Raw genomic sequence first — 21067 nt, 5'->3', positions numbered from 1 at the left:
ATACTAGACCTTTAATAGATCCTAATATTTACCAATAAGGTTAGCAGGTACTATACCTTGTTTTTGGACACTTAAAGGCAAAGCAAACAATCAATACTGCTGCATTGAACGCATTCTCTTATTACAGACAACTAATCGATGCCTTATAAAACACATTAATAAAACATAAGGTCATATTTAAGCAATGAACGGGATCCAAGATTAGGAGCGATGTGAATTTCTCATATTGACTAGTCTGCTGTTGGCTGAATGTCTGCTTAAAGTGACTCAGAAGCCGGAGACAATTTAGCAGCCTGAGCTCAAGGTTGAAGGACAGAAATACTTGGCGCATAATCAATGCTGTTTATTTCTCAGTAGCTGGGAAAATACCATCTGTAAGAGAGGTAATAGAGCAGAAGGAATCCTTTTTGGACCGGGAATAGATAAACAACAGCAAGGTGTAACTATTGACAAAACGTATGGTGTAATAACTTGGCTAGCTTGGAAATGGACACAAGTGAATGTCATTTTTTATAAAACGAAGTAGAGTGTTCTTTAAAAACATAAAACTAAAAATCCTAAATTTATATCTTGTAATAATAATTAAACTACAGCATTTACATGCAAATACCTTCCATGTAGGTTTAGAGCCATCCATCTTTTCAACAGCATCTCCATCCGATCGTCCATCCTTCCTCTGTCTCAACATAACCACCTAGAGGTGAACAAACCGGTCACATTAATAATGTTTTACATATGGGTGGAAACAAACCCACTACACAACATCCACAGAATTAAATACAAGGTTTGCAACATTCAGTGTGACAGATAACTGCTTCCACGTCAGAAGCTGTGATGCACTTGCTTGTTTTGTTTTTATTCCATGCACTTGCCCATTATGAAGATGTACTTTTTGGTGAAAGGGAATTTAAAAGTGTTCCTTTTAATAGCAGCTGAGACTGTTCCTTTTTTCTTCAGATGGGTTGGGGAGTCTTGTGGGAGATAAGACTAGAACAACTCATTTTGCAGAATTAACTTATTGTGCTTAAAAGCCGCATGTTTTTAATGTATTAATGAGACACTGGTGGGCCATTTGCATTTGAATCCTCACATTTCAGGCCCATTGAAGACAATTAAAATACAGTATGTACACATTCATTTGCATGTCAGTATTTGGATGAGGGTAGCTGATTTGGGCTCTCTTTATTACAGTTCATAACATTTAAAGTTAAGGCTTAGTTATTATCTCTGAAAACAAATACTGATAGCAACATTTAATATATCCTAAAACAAGACTGAAGATGCGAAAGAAAGAAAGAAAGAAAGAAAGAAAGAAAGAAAGAAAGAAAGAAAGAAAGAAAGAAAGAAAGAAAGAAAGAAAGAAAGAAAGAAAGAAAAACGGTTGTTTGTACAAATTTTGCAATTTTGTCAAAATGCAACGTCATGTCACCCACACGGGATGTAGCCAATGACTTTTCCATTTACCCAGTGAATGAAGTTTTTCAATGGTGGAACATAAAAATGTTTTTTTCCATGTGTTCTCCCTGTAGTGTGTTTTAAATTTAGTTCTCTGTTATGCTCACTTTATAGCAACAAAAAGGACAAAAATGATTTTTTTTTCTTTATTTACTCACCCTCAGGGTGTTCCAAATCCATATAAATTTCTTTGTTCTAAAGAACAAAGTAGGAAAAATATAGAAGGAAAAAATGCTTTGTAAATGTATTTGTTCTAAAGAACACAAAAGATACTTTGAAGAATGTATAAAGAAAACAGTTTTGGGGCACTTTTGACTCCCATTGTCATTTTTCCTACTAAAGTAGTCAATGGTGGCCAAGAACTGTTTGGTTACAAGCGTTCTTCCAAATATCTTTCTCTGTGTTCATCAGAACAAAGAAATTAATGCAGATTTGGAACAACTCGAGGGTGAGTAAATGGTGACAGAATTTTTATTTTTGGGTGAACTGTGACTATAAGGCAAATTTTGTCGGCCTGTCAACATGAAGAACTTTGGGGATTGTGACTGTTACAGTCTCAAAAGCTGGGTTTCCATAGAATCTTTACAAAGTTCGCAAAAAAAGAAAAAAGCTAAATATGTGCGTTTCCATCAAGTTGTTGAACGGAATGATGAGAGTGGCATTGGTAACAGTAACCAACAGTAAATACAGAAGAAGAAAAGATTTTAAAATAATAACGCAACTGTAAATACAGTTCCATAGCTTGTAAATTTATTTATGGCAATATAAAGTCGTTTCTCAATGACAGGCTATTAACAGGTGTGGTCAGACTTTATTTCAGACCCTGGCTGTGTGTAATTGTGTTGTCAATGCTAAGCTACTTACTAATGTAAAACTACAGTATGTCAAGTGCATTTGCTCTGCTTGGACTGCTAGTGGCATGTGAGAGATGGAAGTGGACAGCGTGCAAAGGCTGACAGCAGGGGGCAGGTGGTCAAAGCACAGATGTTAATGAGATCAGCAAATCTATACCAGTACACATGCATACCTCAACACACACATGCGAGTCATAGCAGCAGTACCTCTTGAGTGGCGGCTGCCAGCTGTCCCTCTAATGTAGTAATTCTTTCAAGAGCCACACGTAACCTTTCACGCACCTGTGCAAAGTAAAAACAAAGGGCACTTAAATAACAAAAGGCACTTAAATAACAAAATATACAAATGGCAACACCTCCCCCCGCCCACTAACCATTCATCTAGTCATGAAATCAAACACCAGTTCTTATTCTTTGCGTTACACACTCATTGCCAATTTCACATCACTGACAGATTAAAACTAGCAAATGTTTTAGTTCAATACTCCGAGGGGTTGATTTTCTAAACCAGGGAATCAAACCCATGATCTTGCCATTGCTAGTAACTGCAAACTGCCCTGCATTATAGTCATTTTGTTCAACTTGTAACATAAAAAACAACTTGTTATCTTACTTTCTCATCCAGGGCCTTATGATGCTCGAAGAGAGATTTGAGAGCCTTAAGCACCTCCACCTCACTGGACACTCCGGAGGGCGGAGGAGCCTGCCTCTTCACCACAGTCATCCTCAGAGAACGCTCGTGACGAGATACCAGACACTCCAAGTGCTCCAGAAGAAGCTGTAGAACAAAACAAAGTGTGTGTTAAAGGGATAGTTCACCCAAAAATACCAATTCTGTCCTTATGTCCTTCAAAACCTGCCTATGACTCTTTGTTCCATGGAACACAAAAAAGATACATTGAGAAATGTCTCAATGCGCATACATTTGAAGTCAACAAGGGCCAGTGTTGGTTGGTTGGTTACCAACATTCTTCAAAATATCTTCTTTTGTGTTCTGCAGAAGAAAGAAAGTCATACAGGTTTGGAATTACGTAAGGGTGAGTAATTGACAAACTATTTTGGGTGAACTATTGCTTTGAATGTGAATGATGCAGAATCTACATCGAGGTACAGCAGAATGCAGATTACTGTATGATCAATAAGGAATTACTTCTCCTTCCTTTTTTTACTTTTCCAATACAATTCTTTGAAGGACATCTTGTTTCAATTATGAACAGCAAAAAGTCAAGAAATAAAAAATTTACTGTTCACCTGAGGAAACACTGTCACCTACATCTTGGATGGTCAGAGGATGTGTAAATTAACAGCAAATTTTCATTCCAACGCTTTTATTTACAACAGTTTGTACAAAACAGAGATTAAAGAAATGAAAGAAATGAGATTAAAGGAATATACTTTATTGAAAATGGTTTGGATTTAAATAGTAAACACATGACAAACTTGATTCTACATTTGATACTGACATCAAACATCATTTAGTTCACCAGGTTCAGATTTCTCCTCGTGTTTTAGGCAATTTGTTGGAATAAGCGTTTAGACATTTAAATTAGTTTGTCAGATGGCATGCAAAATACTAGCCGCATGTTCTGTCATTGTCGCAATTATGCATGTGCACGCTGAATGCTTTCAGTTCACCTCTCAATATTCTAAGGATGAAGCAAGCCTGTCAAGAACTGCAGAGTAAGAGTTTCTGTCTCATGATAGATCACAGCAGTGCAAATTTTAAAATAAAGTTATTTTTAGCAATTAAACGACAGATAAGGCTAATGATTGGGTTGTCCTGATTTATCTGGACGTCTGGTCATCAATAATCACACACTTACTCACCCTGGTATTGTTCCGCTCTGCTTTAAGCTCAGAAATCTCCTCCTCTTTTTCTAAAAGCTGCTCTCTACACAGATTCAGCTCCTTGGTCAGGGTAGCAAACTCCTGTAAACACATACAGAGAGAGAGAGAGAGAGAGAGAGAGAGAGAGAGAGAGAGAGAGAGAGAGAGAGAGAGAGAGAGAGAGAGAGAGAGACAGAGAGACAGAGACAGAGAGACAGAGAGACAGAGAGAGATTAGCTTATTTCTTATAAATAATGCACGCTAATACGCTATTACTTTTAGCGTATTAGCTAAAATAACACTCAATAGAGATGTTATGATTTATGAGTGTTATTTTAGGGTTGTATTGATCTACACATGGAACAACAGGCACTCGGTCGTCCATAGACCTATGCCGTTTCCATTTAATATGTCATCTACTCATATTTACTGCTGACCTCGACTTATATAGTCTCCTCTGAATGGTCCGTGAGGCAATGAAAATGAATGGTCACGGCCCATGGAGCACCTGAGCTAGTCAAGCTCAACATTTTGGAATCGGTCCCATTTACACATACAGTACTGTACAGAGGCCTTTTGTTGTACAGGACACACGGTTGAATGTGTCAAATTGTGGTGCTGTCTGTGGGACGTGCCACGGTCAACCAGCTTAAACACCAGTAGTCACACTTTACACATTTACTCATCTACCCTCTGTTAGTTAATAGGTAGATGAAGGCCTCAAAACTATGACATGGAAGTAGACTTTCAATGATGTGCACATTTCCTGTAGATCAAATCTGTAAACCTTTGGAAAGGAGAGGAAATAAATGTAGCCTAACAGAATTGTTATTTTTGAGTGAACTGCTGCTTTAATGCTGTGCATCTCTTAAGCAGAATAACAGCAGTAACACTTTTGGTCCCTCCAGCGTTCAGGTGCCAGTCTAGCACATCTCGATGGCTCTGTTCTCTGAAGTTACCCGACCGGGCCTCTGGCAACAGTCCCAGTTGACCCAGCTGTTCCTCGTGGTCTATTGGGAAACATTCAGGACCCTGTTCAAGCATGTCATCACCCATCCTGTTTCAGCACAGCCATTAACATAGATTCATACACACTTCAAGTGTTGACAATACTGGCGGGGAGCTAAAGAAAGGGATAGGACTGTAATATGTCACCCATCACAATAAAAGATCATTTCTTTTCAATTTTCACTTTGATCGATTATGGTGAGAAAAAAACTGCGGATCTCTGAAAGTATGATCTCTTTCATATCTCTTATGTGACTTGTTATACTGTCTCAATGATTCTTGACTCTTGCTAATAGAGACGACCACACTGACAGCACATTGAGTTTGTATTAGCACGGCTGCAGGGTTGGCTATGATCAGCACGCAGAAGGGATGCTTATGAGGTCACACGTTTTGTTAGTGCGCTGTTTTCCGCTTTCTGAATAATGCTGGTTGACTGAAGTGTAAGGCAGAAAGGTCCGGGAGGAGGGGGGAAGAAAAATGGGTCAGTGCGTTCATTTGATTTTTTTCACAGGAGAGGAGAAAAGAAAGAGGTTGAAATGCACAAACAGATTTTAGATCTTACTGGCGCTTTCAATCATTGCAAAAAACAACAACAACAACAGGCAGCCCAGACTGGCAGCTGTGTGATATATGACAGGGGAGGGGTTAAAAATGATTAAATGAAAAAACATGTATCAGGAAAAGCAATCGTGGATACGCCACCTCAATAAAAGCTACAATAAACCAAAGGAACTGAAAACATGCATCTGGGGTTTGTCATCAGAGGCTGATGTCTCAATGGTAAATGAATCTGTCTCCCAACTATAAAAAGTAACACAAGAGGATTTTCTGTGCTGAGGTTTTGCATTTGAAGTCCTGGATTATATTGCGTTGTGATTTGAGAGCGTGAAAGGCTAAAATCCCTCCAGTTTTTATATCTTCTACAACGTCAAGGCAGGTTTCAATTAAAGAGCTCGTTTGCAAACACAGATAACTACGTCTTTCAAAAATGTTATAAATCATGTTTTTTATTTTGCATTCCAAGTAATATCAATCAAACTACAATGGGGTTGTTTTGATTGTCGTAATAACAAAAATTCAGCTAACTAACACAATAAAAACATTTTTAGTTTGAGTTATCTGTTGTTGCGAACTCTTCTTCAATGACAGATTCAACTCTCAGTGTCTATCCATATTTAATAAAACAAACAAAATTCAGGTCAAACTGTTAAAAACAAATGATTATATTTCACACTCAACATGAATGTTTTGACTTCGATTCAGTGAGATTTCCGTAAAAGTGAATCACAAGAACGGCAACGACTACAAACATAGCTCGTCCAAATAGAATTAAGAGTCTGAATCATAATGCAAAATACATTACGAAATGTAATTAAGAGTCTGTTTTATAATGCAACACTTGATATTCAATTTATTATAGAAACGAACACCGGCAAAACAATTCAAGGGCCTCATTTACAAAGTGTTGCGTAGAAACCGTCCTAAATGTGATTTTACGATCATTTCACAAAGTGCGCACGTGTGATTCATAGAAAGAACGTACGCACAGAAAACGCGTGTACGCTTCTCCATCAGATGGGAAATCTATAAATCGCAAATGATCGTGAAATTGCACGCAGCTGAACAGTTTCAGATCTGCGTCTTTTAACGATGTCTATTTAATGTCATTGACATATGAAAGAGCGCCTGTCAACGTTCAAATCTTATACAAGCGGCAAGAATGACTTATATTTCCAAAAACCTGCAGAACTCGGACAAGCAAAAGTGCGTACGTCTGCTCAGACCCTGACGTGGAGCTAAGTACTATTCCACGTCAAAGACCGTTTTTATAAATATGAACGTTGCCGTGGATTTTTGCACGCACACTTTACGATCAAATATGTGCGTACGCGCGTTTTATAAATGAGGCCCCAGGTGAGTAGTATATAAAAAAACAGATCAGTCAGAAATATAGTTCATAGGTTTTCTGCTAACACATTTATCATTTATGTTTCTCTGTATTCACCGAAGTTAACCTGTCTCTCTGTAAAAAAACAAAATCATTTTGTCAGATGTAGAGATTATAAGATAATTACTATTTTCCTAAAAAATAAAAAAGGCTCAACAGGATATGAATGCAGTTAATTACAGGTCACATCATGTAAAACAGTGCAATTATATCCGTCAGTTTTTATGAGGTATGAGCTCAGCTCTCAATGAAAAAAGACAGAACACTTTACTATCCCAGTTTAAACTAAACTCGAGGGGCTTCTAAAATGTCATAACTTTCTGCAACTTGTGCAACACGGATAAAAGAGAAAAAGAAAATCCACAATCAACCAGCTGTAAGCCACTGTTTGACCTTGTGAGACGGCTGTCAGCAGGTGAGCGGTGCTCATACAGCTCTACGGATTTCTGTGTGTTTGGTTGGTAAAAGCCTTGGGATTAAGAAATGGAAGGAATATGCCAAATACAGCAGCGTCTCTGAGCAGAGGATTAGACGCCACTGCAGTCTGAATTACTACAAGAATCTACACACAACACTCACACACTATACAGAGTATTTCAAATGACACAAATGGGAATGTTTCCATATGATACAGTAGAGGACTTAAATCTGATTTGCAAAAACAGCAGATCCGACAATGATTTTGGACTTTATATGGATTGAAGTAAAGTTTGCATGTAGCTTTTGTATATTAACTGTTCAAACTGCAAGGCAAAAGTTGTCCACCTACTTCGAAATGTCTGCTCTCACCTTATGTAGAATAAACTTGTTTTTATTAGCGTATTGTATAGCATTTTAAATATATTTGTTAAAATATAAAAACATTTAAAGGTAAAGCTTTTTAGCTACTTGATGCACATAACTTCTCAGTCCAGATGTCTGTGGATCGGAGAAAAAAAACAATGATGAAGTGTGTTGGATTTACCATCACCAGTTTTAAATGTTCAATCTTAGGTGACAACAGAAAGCTCACTGTATGCAATTAGGACAAAAAATGCCAATGGCTTGAGATGCAAAATATAATAAAATCATTAAAAATGTAAAATACTTATTTTGTGTATTTAATATTGTGTCGCAACTTCACCCATGCTTTTCCCCTAACTTCCCCACACATGCTTAAAATAAGATGATTTCATTCAGCCTACCCCACAATCCCAAACAACATTCTTGTCTTATGCATGAAATTGGTTTTGAAGAAAGGAACATGGATTGAGAAGAGGCCACACAACTGACAACATCTGTTCATCGTTATTTTCTCTCTGTTCTTCAGTACGACATCTAACTCGACCCTTTCTGCTCTATGATATTTCAAAATGATAGCTTCTACAGTCTTTAACACAGTCAGACATGCACATATTTAATAAGATGACAGAAACAGAACACCAATAAACGTGTCACTATGCAAAGCAAAACAAGTATACTGGGCAAAAATCTAAATGTTTTGATGGTTTTGCTGTAATTGTGTGACCTGGATTTGCACAGCTAAATTTGCCTAAACCCGAACAGCCATGCTTATACTACACAAATGCAAGTGTTGTATTGCTTAAATGAAACCCTGTTAAGACAAATTAATCAAATGTTTATGTTTGGTATAAACATGCACTTGGCGTTGACTGTGTTTGCTAGTTGTGTTTGTAGAAAGTAAAAAAAAATAAACAGCATAATTAGAAACTGAATACATTGTAAGCCAGTGAGTTATTTCCCATAATAACTGTCAAGCTCTACACAAGAGGTTGAAAATGGTTCATCAACTTTATAGATCTTAGTAACAGCCACTTTATTCTCATCGACAAGCCTCATGTATAAGACAGGAAAATAATGTACTTGTGAAAACCTTTTCATAGATGGCAAATTAGATTCGACAGCTTGCAGATCATGATGATTTTGCCTTGTTGAGAAAATCTAACATTTAACAGTAATATAATCGTCTAGACGAGGATCTTATGTGAGCTGCTGTGTAATGTGAGAGTGAAAAAGTCTGGAGATGGGTGGGAAGAAATGCCATTAGTTTTAATTAATCACCTCCAGCTATCAGTGAGATGTCTATCTAGAACAATGTACAGGCAGCCAACTCATACTAAGAAACCATTACATTTCAGACTGGTCAATGGGCGTCAACTTTTAGTAGGTAACAATTAATAGGTATGTGTTTAGGTAAAATATATTTTTTTGGTTTCATTCAGTGAACTACTAACAACATTTCTTCCATATTTCAAATAAAAATATTGTTTCTATTTGCATTTATTTGCAGAAAATGAAAACTGGAGAAACAGGTCAAAATAACAGAAAAGCTCTGTATTTTTAGACCTCAAATACTTCAAATACTAACAAGTTCATATTCACTTTTAAGCAATACAACAGTAATACTGTATTTCTACATGTAAGTAGGAAAGATTAAAAAAATTCTTATGTCATAACCTCGATTTTTATCACAGTTTTCATGTGTCTTTTCATGCTGTCAGTCTTTCACATTGCTGTTGGAAGACTTTATTGTCACTCCTGAGGTTTGACTTTGTTGAAATTCAACAGACACTGGACTAGAATGACAATTGCTAATTAAATGAAAATTTGCAAGGTCTCTTTTTTCTGCGGCTGTATCATGAATAACAAATATTTTGTACCACATTGGGAAAAAATAAACCTAATTAAATATATTTTCTCTATAAAAAGTATTCACCCCAAATTCATTTATTAGGTAAATTTGATATAAAGTATATAAAGATTTTTTGAGGGGGTTATTCTTTATATAGAAACGTGTGAAATAACTGACTGAATAATGTTAAGATCAGGGTTCTGTGGGGAACATCTGCTGCAGGACTCATTCCAGCTGAACATAATTTTCATGATTTGATCATCTAAAACTGATAATTCCTACTGACACACTTTCTATTTTAAGATGAAAAATGTTTTTGTCAAACATCTTGCACTGTATTTAGTCATTTAGCGACGCTTCTATTCAAAGAGACTTACAAATGAGTAACATCACAAGAAATCTCATGCACTTCTGCACAGTGCTGTATGACTTTAATCTATCATTTTCAGAGAAGAAGATTTTATTCTAAGAGCCAGGCTTGCATGTAAAATCACTTTATATAAACACGGTAAAATCGCAGTAAAATCAAATTAACACTCATGGTGTATATATAATCCACACTCTCAAAGTGTGGATTATATAAACACTGTGAGAGTTAATTTGACCCTTTTTAACACTGGCGATTTGCTGTGAACAGACTCTAATATGGAGAAATTACATATTTTGGTTTTCGAGACACGACGCCCGGAAAATAAACTCACGCCAGCTCAGTAATGACACAGCGCAAATGTAAAATGTGAAAATATAAAAGTGTGAATAAGGTCATTGCATTTAACCTTCAGTCAACTGGTGGCAGCACAGATGGTCTTACAGATGAACTAATGTGACAGAAATGAACACTAATCAGTCATGACAGCAGTTTTCAGGCAAATAAATGCAAAATATGTATAGAAGATCACTCTGATGCATGACTGGTCAACTTTCAGGATTGTGGGTCGACAACTGCCTTCCATGTATAAAAGTGACTGCGGGCCAAATCAGGGTCACTGCCAAGTTATAAATCATTGTTGCTGGATTTTTGGATGTATTTTTGAGTCAAAGGTCCCACTGGAAAACAAAGTAGAGTAACATCAAACCTGATGCTGCAGAAACTACAGAATGTCATGGAAGGACAAAATAAAGAAAAAACTATGAGATGGAGCATTTTAAAGTGATTTTACCATCAAAGTTTAATAGACATGTTTATCTCGATTTTGTTGCTTTAAACACATCAAACAACCAGAATGTAGATGAAGATTTCAATCATATAAACATTAGTCTGAAAACAGTCCAAGGCTGCGTTTCCCGATATCGTTGTCTCTTAGCACGCTACGAAGACTCTCAAGCGACACCTTAACTACAGTTATATCTTTTCTATGAGTGTTTCCCAAACTATACCTTAGGACGTTACTTTCTTACGTCCCACGTTACTAGGTGCTGTCCATGGCTGTGGTGCTGAATTAATGGATATCGATCGTTCGACAATCAATTATTCACTCTATACAGGGACTGCTTCACTGCGTTATGTGAGATAGGAGCATTCTTTATAAAATAAGCACTTTAGAAATAGTTTAAGTTGCAATTATTAGGACTCATAGGATACAAATAAACCAAATTGCAAACTAAAACCAACCATGGATTTTATTTAATTGTGAAATGAGTGTGCGAACCCGCAATCTCATGCCCAAATATATCAACCCGCTACACTAACTGGCAGTATAGTCATTTATATCAAAGGTTCTCAAACTTTGGGTCATAAGGAGGGTCAGGCAAAGTCACTTGCTGTTGTGGTGCAATAAAACAGTTTATTCCGGCAACTAACAATTAGACTTCTATACTGAACATATAGTTCAAACGTTTATTGTGCTTGGACACTGGATGCGCAAGCAGCACATTTACAGCACGAAGCATGTATGGTCGCGTTTATTAAAACATTAAAATATAATCAACATTATTAATCACACTTACAATATCAAGGGGAATAATATAAACAAGCATGCCATAATTGTGCAGCCCTACAATAAGGTATTTGATATTGCAATTAAACTTATTCAAACATGACAAGAAAAATAAAAAGTAAAGGGACTGAATTTGTGTGTTTTCCCTCAATTTTCAATTTAAAAGATGTGCCATGAGATAGCCAACCTTTGATTATACCTGTGTTTGGGAACCCCTAATTTATATTACCAACATATATGTGGCTATATTTACTCAATGCGAAACATATAATCAACAGGTATAGCAGGAAAAACACCTAGCTGAATTTAGGGGCTGTTCCATTGAGTTTGTCTTGACGAAGTCAGACCAACAAGATCCAAAAACTGCTGAATTTGCTGCCGTGGCAGGTTAACTTTTCTATAATTATAACTGCAGCATAAATTGTAGCTGGGTTTTCAAGTATTAAATGCACTAAAATGCTCCGCAGATGGCGCAGTCTTTGATTTAGAATAAAAAAAATCAAGTCTTATCAATACAATCCAGACATGTAACACACCTGCATGTGCCCCTCAGAGCAACTTCACTCCACAGCTCCATTGTGGTTGTACATATTTGTATTTGCAGTATCAAATAGGCTTACAGTCTCATATTTGACTGCAGATTCGTGGATAATATATCAGATAACAAACAGAGCTATTTTAATCTTGGCTTTGTTACATGAGCATCTCTGTATGAACTAATGTTCGAAGTTAGTCAAGGAAACCTTATGCTTTCTGTAAACACCATGTTGAAAAAAACAGCATATGCTGGTTAGGTAGGTTTTGAAGCATGGTAGATGGTTTATGCTTTTAAGCTGGTCCTAAACCAGCTCAGGACCAGCTTAAACCAGCACATGACCAGCTTAAACCAGCAAACGACCAAATTAAACCAGCACAAACCAGCTACCATGCTTCAAAACCTACCTAACCATGCTGTTTTTTTCAACAGGGCAGGCCTCTCAGATGTCATTCAGTAGAAGCAAACTTTACTTTTAAACCAGTACCGACAAGATCAAGCATCCAATGAATCCTCGTGCTGATCTACGATCAAATTGTTCCATAACCATATCGCTGCAGGCTACGGGGATTGAGCTGATCTGAAAACAGGGCGTGCATGTAAATACAGATTAGTACACTTCAATCTGAGGTGTGATATCAGTGCCATGGTAACGGCAGTGAGAACACATCCGCTGTCATCAGATCTGCCGATGCGGCAGAGCGACGCCTCCCAGAACCTTTTGGTGTGTGAGCAATACTCAGAATATTGGTCTGTGTCATAACTAAAAACTCCCTAACACTCACACACACACATGCGCACGCATACACACACACGCACACGCACACACACGACTGGATGTAAACACTGAACAGACTCAGCAGTTGCTGAAGCTGAATTTCATCAATCAGATAACTGCATAAAGAGACATGGACAACTACACATGGGAATTTTTAGGCATCTTGCAATTCGATTTTGATTCACAAAGGCACAGACTAATGCCACGATTCTCAGTGCATCTCAATTTTTCAGCATGGGTATATTTTATAAGTTCAACAGATAGTTCACCCAAAAATGCACTCATTTCAAACCTGTATGACTTTCCTTCTCCCGCAGGACACAAAAGAAGATATTTTGAAGAATGTTGATAACCGAAAAAGGTACCCATTCACTCGCCCTAGTTTTGTGTCCGTACAACAGGAGTGAATGGGTACCGCTGCTATTCGGTAACCAACATTCTTCAAAATATCTTTTTTTGTGTTCTGCGGAAGGAAGAAAGTCATACAGGTTTGAAATGACAAGAGGGTGAGTAAATAATGAAAGAATTTTCATTTTGGGGTGAACTATCACTTTAAAGCTGCCAAACGGCAACATATTATAAAGTTATACTATGAAGTTAACATAACAAAGTAAAAACAGATATATTAATACATTTAAAATTCCAATTGGGTTTTTTGTGCATTAATCCATAATTGAATATTGAAGAAAAGGATGGATTTCTAAATTGATATTTTATCAGCATACATATGTATTAAAATCAATGTCACCGAGGTCTTTAGCACAGTAATTCGCCTCAAGATGTGGAAAATGTCAAAGAAAAACTCTTTAAAGATAAACGTACATATGGAATATGGTCTGCTCTCTGTAAAACGCCCGAAAATACAAATAGCCGATAAATGAAAAATGTTTTGGCAGGGGCACACAAGTATAAATCAGTCTTTCACAAATATAATTAGTACCCAAGGCAACAAAACCCGAGCTGATAAAATGCCAGCATGCACATTTACTGAAGTGTATTGCAGGACAGGGCTCAGTGGGTCCCTTTCTGATCTTGCGGTCTAAATCGGAGAAAGAAAGAGAGACAGAACGATTTTCTACATATATTTGTTTCTGAAATGTTATTCCCTCACATCGTCATGTAAAATTCCTAGTCAGGGAGACAGTCACAGTCAGTGACACAAGGTGAGACAGAGAGTGACATCTTTCATCAAATAGAATCTGTCAGTCACACTTCAGTAGAGGCAGATGCTGTGAGTGTGCTGACAGATGTCGTTCTGCTCTCGGCAGAACGCCAGTAAACTTCAGTAATGTCCAGTCATCGGGGTCACGGAGAACAAGAAGAAACCCAAGGACTTCAGAAGCAATATGGATATGGAATAAGAAGGCTACATCTCCCAGACAGAAACAGGGTAGCTTGCCTCAGAGGATTATGAGTAACCAGGGTTGAAGTGAGCCTCTAAACCGGCAACAGAAATTTTCAGGTGATGTGACATAACACGACCAAGGGAACAGTCACATCGACACCATCGGTTTTCCTGTGAGTTTCATTCTTTCGTACTTCAGTGATGTGACTTTTTTGACAAGCTTAAAAATTGCCTGTAGTGGGATACAAACAGAACCTCTGAGAACACAAAGGACAGTGCCTGTATCTCCTGACACAGAACCGACGTCTGTTCCCATTCCACATCATGCCTGAATCTTTCCTGTCACCAGTACTCCGCTATGTCTTGTTTATTATTAAAACAGATCCATTCATACATCATTATTTAAAAAAATACCAAGTGACTGTTTCTGTCTCTAAAAACTAAAATCTCTCCCTCTCCGTCTCGAGGGACAAGCGACAGAAAAAGCCCAAAACGCTTCCTGCGGTAAATATTGTATTCAGGATGCATCTTAGAGCGGGACACTGCATCTGCTGTACTGTATGTATAGTACTAGGGCATTATACAAACAATGTTTAGCAGCATAGCGCCTCTTTTTAGCTAAGATGCATTCTGAACACTATAAGACGCCACTGCATTTGGCCTATATGTGGATTTGAGATGTTTACAGCTTCAATGCATGAATGCATAGATAAACTTGTAAAGGCATTTTATGTAAATGCAACAAATGGACAGAAGGTGAGAACAACTGTTAATGTAAGTTAGCATGCAGTGCATTATAAAGCCTTTTAAAGGGATAGTTCACCCAAAAATAATTTATTCACCCTTGTGGTTGAATATATACAACTTTTTCTTTTGCGCAACATTCTTCAAAATATGTTCTTTTGTGTTCTGGAGAACAAAGAAAGTTGTATAGAAGAAAAATATAGGAGGTATGTCTTGACATCACAATGGTGAAGCTGGGACTGATACTGTATGTCCTTAGAGCAATTTCAGATGAATGCATTCATCAGCAGCCAATCAGAGCAATGTACATGTTTGCACAAAATGTCTACACATGTCCCCAGTTTCACCAAGACCGCACGTTGGAGATAAGCAACACTTGCACACACGCTTGCACAAACCCACAAGTTTAGAAACATATGATTTCCGATTCGCTGCTAAACGTCAGTCAACGAACAACTGGCAAAGCAAGTCACAATCTAATATCTCTCCCTTGAATGCTCTACGAAATCGCTCTGCATGCAACTTCTCTCGTGTACTTCGACTAACGTTTGTCGGCTTTAAAAAGGTGACACCTCCGACAGCTCAGCTGACTGTACTTGTGCGACTTACGCATCTTAAAACGAACTTTAGCCGAAAGCCAATGTTGGATCCGCTGCAGCGCTTACCTGATACATATATGTGTTAAAGTAGATCCCATTGTGTAGTTGGATCTTCTGAGAGATTAAGTTCATCTCGCAATAATCATATCAGAACCTGGCTTGGATCTGCGAGCCCCCCGCAGTGAGGACAGAAGGGGAGGGTGAACGGAGGAGAGACAGAGTGAACGAGATGAGCACTCGGACTCTAAATCCCTGATGGATGATGGTAAACTGGAGAATAAATAAAAGTCTTCGATGCCGGCTCTGCTTAGCGACGCACAACTCTGCAGACTGAAACCCACATAAAAACGAGAGAGAGACATAAGGGGTGGGGTGGGGGTGAGTAAATGGGGGTAGGAGTGCAGCAAGAGAAAAGGATGCTACGAAATGCAAACAGAGAGGGAAATAGAGCATGGGAGAAGATAAAGACATAGTGGAGAGAGAGAAAGAGAGAGATGAACAGTTGCTGGCAGGGCATGTGTGTCTGCTGGCTGGGGGTACATGGAGATATTAAGAGTTCAAAAGCTGGTGAAAATCAGTCCACCTGTTCAGGACAAAATCTGGTCTGCTTTGCGATCTTTATTTGCCCAAGAACTCTCTGCTTACTTAAACAGGAAGAGATAACCAACTGATTTGTAAAGAGACCAAGTTCGTTTGGATTCTGTGTGACAGTAAAGGATGTGTAAATTTAAGTGATGACACCACTATAATTGACTGAGAAAAATGTGTAAGTTGTGTTTAGTCTTAACAGATATACACAGAAACAGACACAACCCCAATGACATTTTTAGAAAATATAGATACCAATTTCTGCAGTCTGAGTTCCAAAAGGGCCAATTAGCCAATCATATTGGAGATGTCAATTATCGAAACATTTTTGTGTGCAATATGCATCAGATGATCTACAAATGGTCTGCAAAATCAATCAAGACTCAAAATAAAAGTACACTAAACAACTTACCATGGTTGCCAGATTTGCATAACAAAACCAGACCTATATGGCCAATCATAACTATCCCAAAATAGCCCAGCGACCGCCAGCACAAATATTACAACTTTTTCTGTTGAACACAAAATGAGATATTTAGGAAATATAATTTAGGAAAGCAAACCGTTTAAGGGCACCTTTGTCTACCGTTTTAATTTTTCCTACTATGGTAGTCAATGATGTCCCAGAAATGTCAGTTGCTAAAAAAAATCTAATATCTTTCTTGTTTAAGAAAAGTCTTGAGACCATTGATATTTAGACCACAGCAGACCTCTGCAACAGCACCTCCAGTCCCTTATTCCTTTATATATTTTATAATATTTATTTTCTTTGTTACTCGGATGCATTAGAATCTATAAAACATGTTGAAACTAAAGGAGCTGTCACAAACAGACCGCAAGCTATTCTAGACTATAGGATCGTTTTTCTATCGACGCGTTTAGAGTGAGTAGGTTACCATCCCAGTGGCAATATACTGATACGGGCTCAGATTTCCTCTTGTCCAGATTCATCTCTGTCAATATGTGCTGAGAAGCTAAACTGATCTGGGAACAGATCTGTTTGGTTAGGGGGAGGACGAAGAGTGACAGACGTGTGCTGGTACTGTGTGAGAGAGATTATCAGGCTAAAAGACGTGTGCTGTAGAGGAGAGTGGACGAAGAAGATGACAAACAGGAAGTGCCATGGCAAGACAAGCCCCTCTACGGGATGCACCGCCGTCAGATATCAGAGGCATCTGACACTGGAGATTCCCACTTGTGACTGTTAATGGCATAACTGTAGAGAAGCCCAGCGGTTCTAGGTACAAGAACAAGCACTCAGCATAAGATCAATAGAAAACAGCAAAAGGTATTTCAGTGGTGAGAGGGGCATCCCAGCTTTGCTTCTACAGACTCCAGTAAAAACACTGGAGTTTCGTCCAGTAAAGCAAAGTAATGGCTAAGTCACTTGAAATTAAAGGGATACTCCACCCAAAAATTAAAAATCTGTCATCATTTACTCTTCCTCATGTTGTTCCAAACCTATATACATTTCTTTGTTCTGATGAACACAAAGAAAGATATGTGGAAAATGTTAGCAGCTGACAGTTCTGGGACATCACTGACTAACATAGTAGGAAAAAATATTTTATCATTTTTTGTTCTGTTGAATATTTTGAAAAATTTAGGAAAGCAAAAAGTTCTAGGGCACACTGACTGCCATTTCATTTTTTCCTACTATGGTAGTCAGTGATGTCCCAGAAATGTCCGTTGCTAACATTTTTCCAAATATCTTTCTTTGTGTTCAACAGATGAAGAAATGTATACAGGTTTAGAACAACTTGGGGGGGACGTAATTCATGACAGAATTTTCATTTTTGGGTGGAGTATCACTTTAATAAACTATAAACACATAAAGAACAATTTCATTTCATGTGATATATTTATTTTTCTCTTTAATTTGAGTTTCTCATAGCAATAAATTAGAGAGCAATACGGTTGCAAGAATATTCAATTTTTTAGAAAAACAAAAATGAAACAGAAATGATTTTTTTTTTTTCTCAGAGAAATGCTTTTACACATGCTCATTCTAATTGACTAGATGTCTCAAAGTATCAATCTACATACCATATACAATTTCAGATAAAAAAATTCTCATAATGCACTAATGTCAGTATGAAATGACAGGTATTTCTGATGCCTGTCCATTTCTTAAAACTATTTAAATTGGATGTATTTGTCATCAATTCAGTCACATTTTTACATGAGATTGATTCAATTTTAGAGAGTTTTTTATGGTTAGTCTTACTCATATACATACCATAAAAACTGCACAGGCTACTAGCAATATGAATAGAACCGATTACAAACTTGAACAATTTAAGTAAAGAATCGTTAATGTACATCATATTGAGAAAATACAATTATTATAATTCTATATATTCTACTCCCTATATCTTTCATAATAAAAGCTGCTTTGCAACATTGCAAAATTGTGAAAAGCGCTATATACTGTAAATACATTTGAATTGGAACTGAATTTATTGAATATGTAATCATTTCTATTTAGGTTTAAGTTCCTCAGACCCCACAATGTTATTTAAGATAAGAAACAAGCACTAATGTCAGATCCACTAAATGTCCCACTGCTTCATGATGTTGAGACAAGTCAGCCACACTGTCCTTAAATGCAGTTGTCAAGGAAACAGTAACACATCTAGAGTGAATCAGCACCTGGTGTTGAGAAGAGGAGCTCAGCGGTCACTATTAAACACAAGACAGTGCACAGACTGAGCTAATGACCAGATTTCTCCAGCACTTTATATTGCTGTTCTGGAATGTAACTGAGGTAACAACTGAGCTTGAAAAAACAGCCTTAATTGACCATTCTAAGCAGTGATATTTTCTAATGAGATAAAAAAAAAATACAGTGTGTTTGAGCTTGAGGCCAAACGAAACCAGAGCTTGAGGGCTTTGGCACATCAGTAAAATACATTTTTGTCATTAGACACCCAGACATACCAAAGGCAATAGACAGTGTAGAACAGTAAAATTATGAAACTCCTGGGGTGTGATCTCAACTGAAGCAACTGTTGGAGACCTGCTCCATCATTTGTAATGAGATTGCGCCCCCTAGTGACTAGGAGGTGTAAGTGCTGATCTAGAGGGCATTGGTTTTTCAGTGACTGCTCCTGATGCGTTAAAATCTTCATCAGTAACAATATAAGATGTGGGCATCTGAACTGCAAATGCACACAAACATAAAAAAATATTTTGTAGCTCTTAGCCCACTCAAGTACTTTAGTTGACTTATTTTGAACAAACACATATTGTCCAATAAAATGCTGTTTTAAATAAGATTGGTTTAAATAAGAGAAAGCTAAATATTCTTTATTAACATGGTCAGAAGTTAAGAGGGGAAAAGGAAAAGGTTCAAAATGTCAAAAGAAACTTCACATAAAATATTATATTCGATGTCCATTTATTTACTTTGTGTGTGTAGTAAGATGTGATATACAGTACTTATTATGGTGACTAAAGCAAACATTTTGAATAATTTTCAAGTTTAAAAGAATACACAGTGCTATGCACGATGCCATAGCTAGAAGAATCATTTTTGGTTATGGTGTCATTACTTTATGGTGTCATAAAGAACCTTCAAAAACATAAACATTTGTTGAAACGTTGTCTCTTAAAAGGTGACTAAAAGGCTCTTTTGGGAACAAAAGACTTTCTTCTATAGCATTGCACATTTATTTTTTAAAGAGTGTATTTTTATATGATTACCAAAAACATGACTCTGATAATAAAAGTGGACTTTAAAGCCCCAGTGAAATCAATATGAAGGTTTGTTTCCTTTTATTAAAAATGATAATAAACGATAATAAACTGACATGCTCCGACGCACTGACAAAGTTCCTATTTAGAAGATATAAGTGTTCAAATCTGACAGTCTGGAACGAGAGCTCAAAAAAACCTAAAAATTCCATTGCATCACACTACACTTCAGCCTCTCATCAAAGTTCTCGTCCAATCAAATTCGCTCTACTGTCCCACCCCCTTCACTATGAGAGCTGCGGAAGCGGCGCCTCCTATCAGCCACTTGTTCGCACATTTATTATGTCCTACATGGTGAATGACGCGTAATGCACTAGATGGGAGATAGGGGATGATCCAGACAGTGTAAACATTAACATTAAAGTCTTAATTTCACGTTAGTGTCACGGGCACGCGAGTGTCCTCCGGTTCAGAGACACGATAGCACAGCGCTGATCATATCCGTCGATCATACGCACTAATCCGCTGAGAAAACAAAAGGTTTTGACTAGTTTCAAGTCCACACAGAATATTGAATGTTAAGGTTCTATGGAAGAGATCAGACATCACAGCCTTGATGTGTAAAGGAGAAGACAAACGCCAGTGTCACTCACCAACGTAAATAGCAAGCTTCAAATGACACATCATCACTAGTATCAATGATCTTCCTATTCTTTTCAATCGACTTTTACGCCACAGTGGCTATCACGCTGTTAAATGCAGTTTTGCCAGGCTGACTGTGCCGTAAACTAAACACTATTGGTTTTTTCAAAGGGGGCGGGGCCACTCGATATGTATTCATTTTTCAGTTGAGATTACATCAAATAATGCTGTGCATTTAAGGCGTTTCACTGGGAATTTAACTTCTCACATTGATTTAGAGACTATGCCAAAGACAAAACAGCATTTAAAACAATTCTGCTTTATTGCACTAACAATCATGAAAATTCCTCCGGCTGTTCATCACTGGCTCTGTCGCCTCACCATAAGGTGAAGAAAGAGACACACTTGCGGAAGACAGAATTTCCCACAGCTGTTCTCATCTCCGTTGCCCTTACCAACCGGCTTTCTCCTGTGCC

General features: G+C 37.5%; 1 protein-coding gene across 1 annotated transcript in view; it reads right to left on the bottom strand.

Moving 5' to 3' along the window:
• Positions 1 to 21067, bottom strand: part of ppfia4 (PTPRF interacting protein alpha 4) — an 82019-nt gene that overhangs the window by 27324 nt on the left and 33628 nt on the right. The window contains exons 2-5 of the mRNA XM_057362140.1: positions 4137 to 4238; positions 2923 to 3087; positions 2517 to 2591; positions 611 to 694 (exon numbers count right to left, since the gene is read on the bottom strand). Coding sequence (XP_057218123.1) covers positions 611 to 694; positions 2517 to 2591; positions 2923 to 3087; positions 4137 to 4238 — 426 coding nt within the window. The remainder of the gene's footprint in view (positions 1 to 610; positions 695 to 2516; positions 2592 to 2922; positions 3088 to 4136; positions 4239 to 21067) is intronic.

Source organism: Triplophysa rosa, linkage group LG20 (assembly GCF_024868665.1).
Source record: "Triplophysa rosa linkage group LG20, Trosa_1v2, whole genome shotgun sequence".
NCBI lineage: Eukaryota > Metazoa > Chordata > Actinopteri > Cypriniformes > Nemacheilidae > Triplophysa > Triplophysa rosa.
This window is presented reverse-complemented; position numbering and strand designations above follow the sequence as displayed.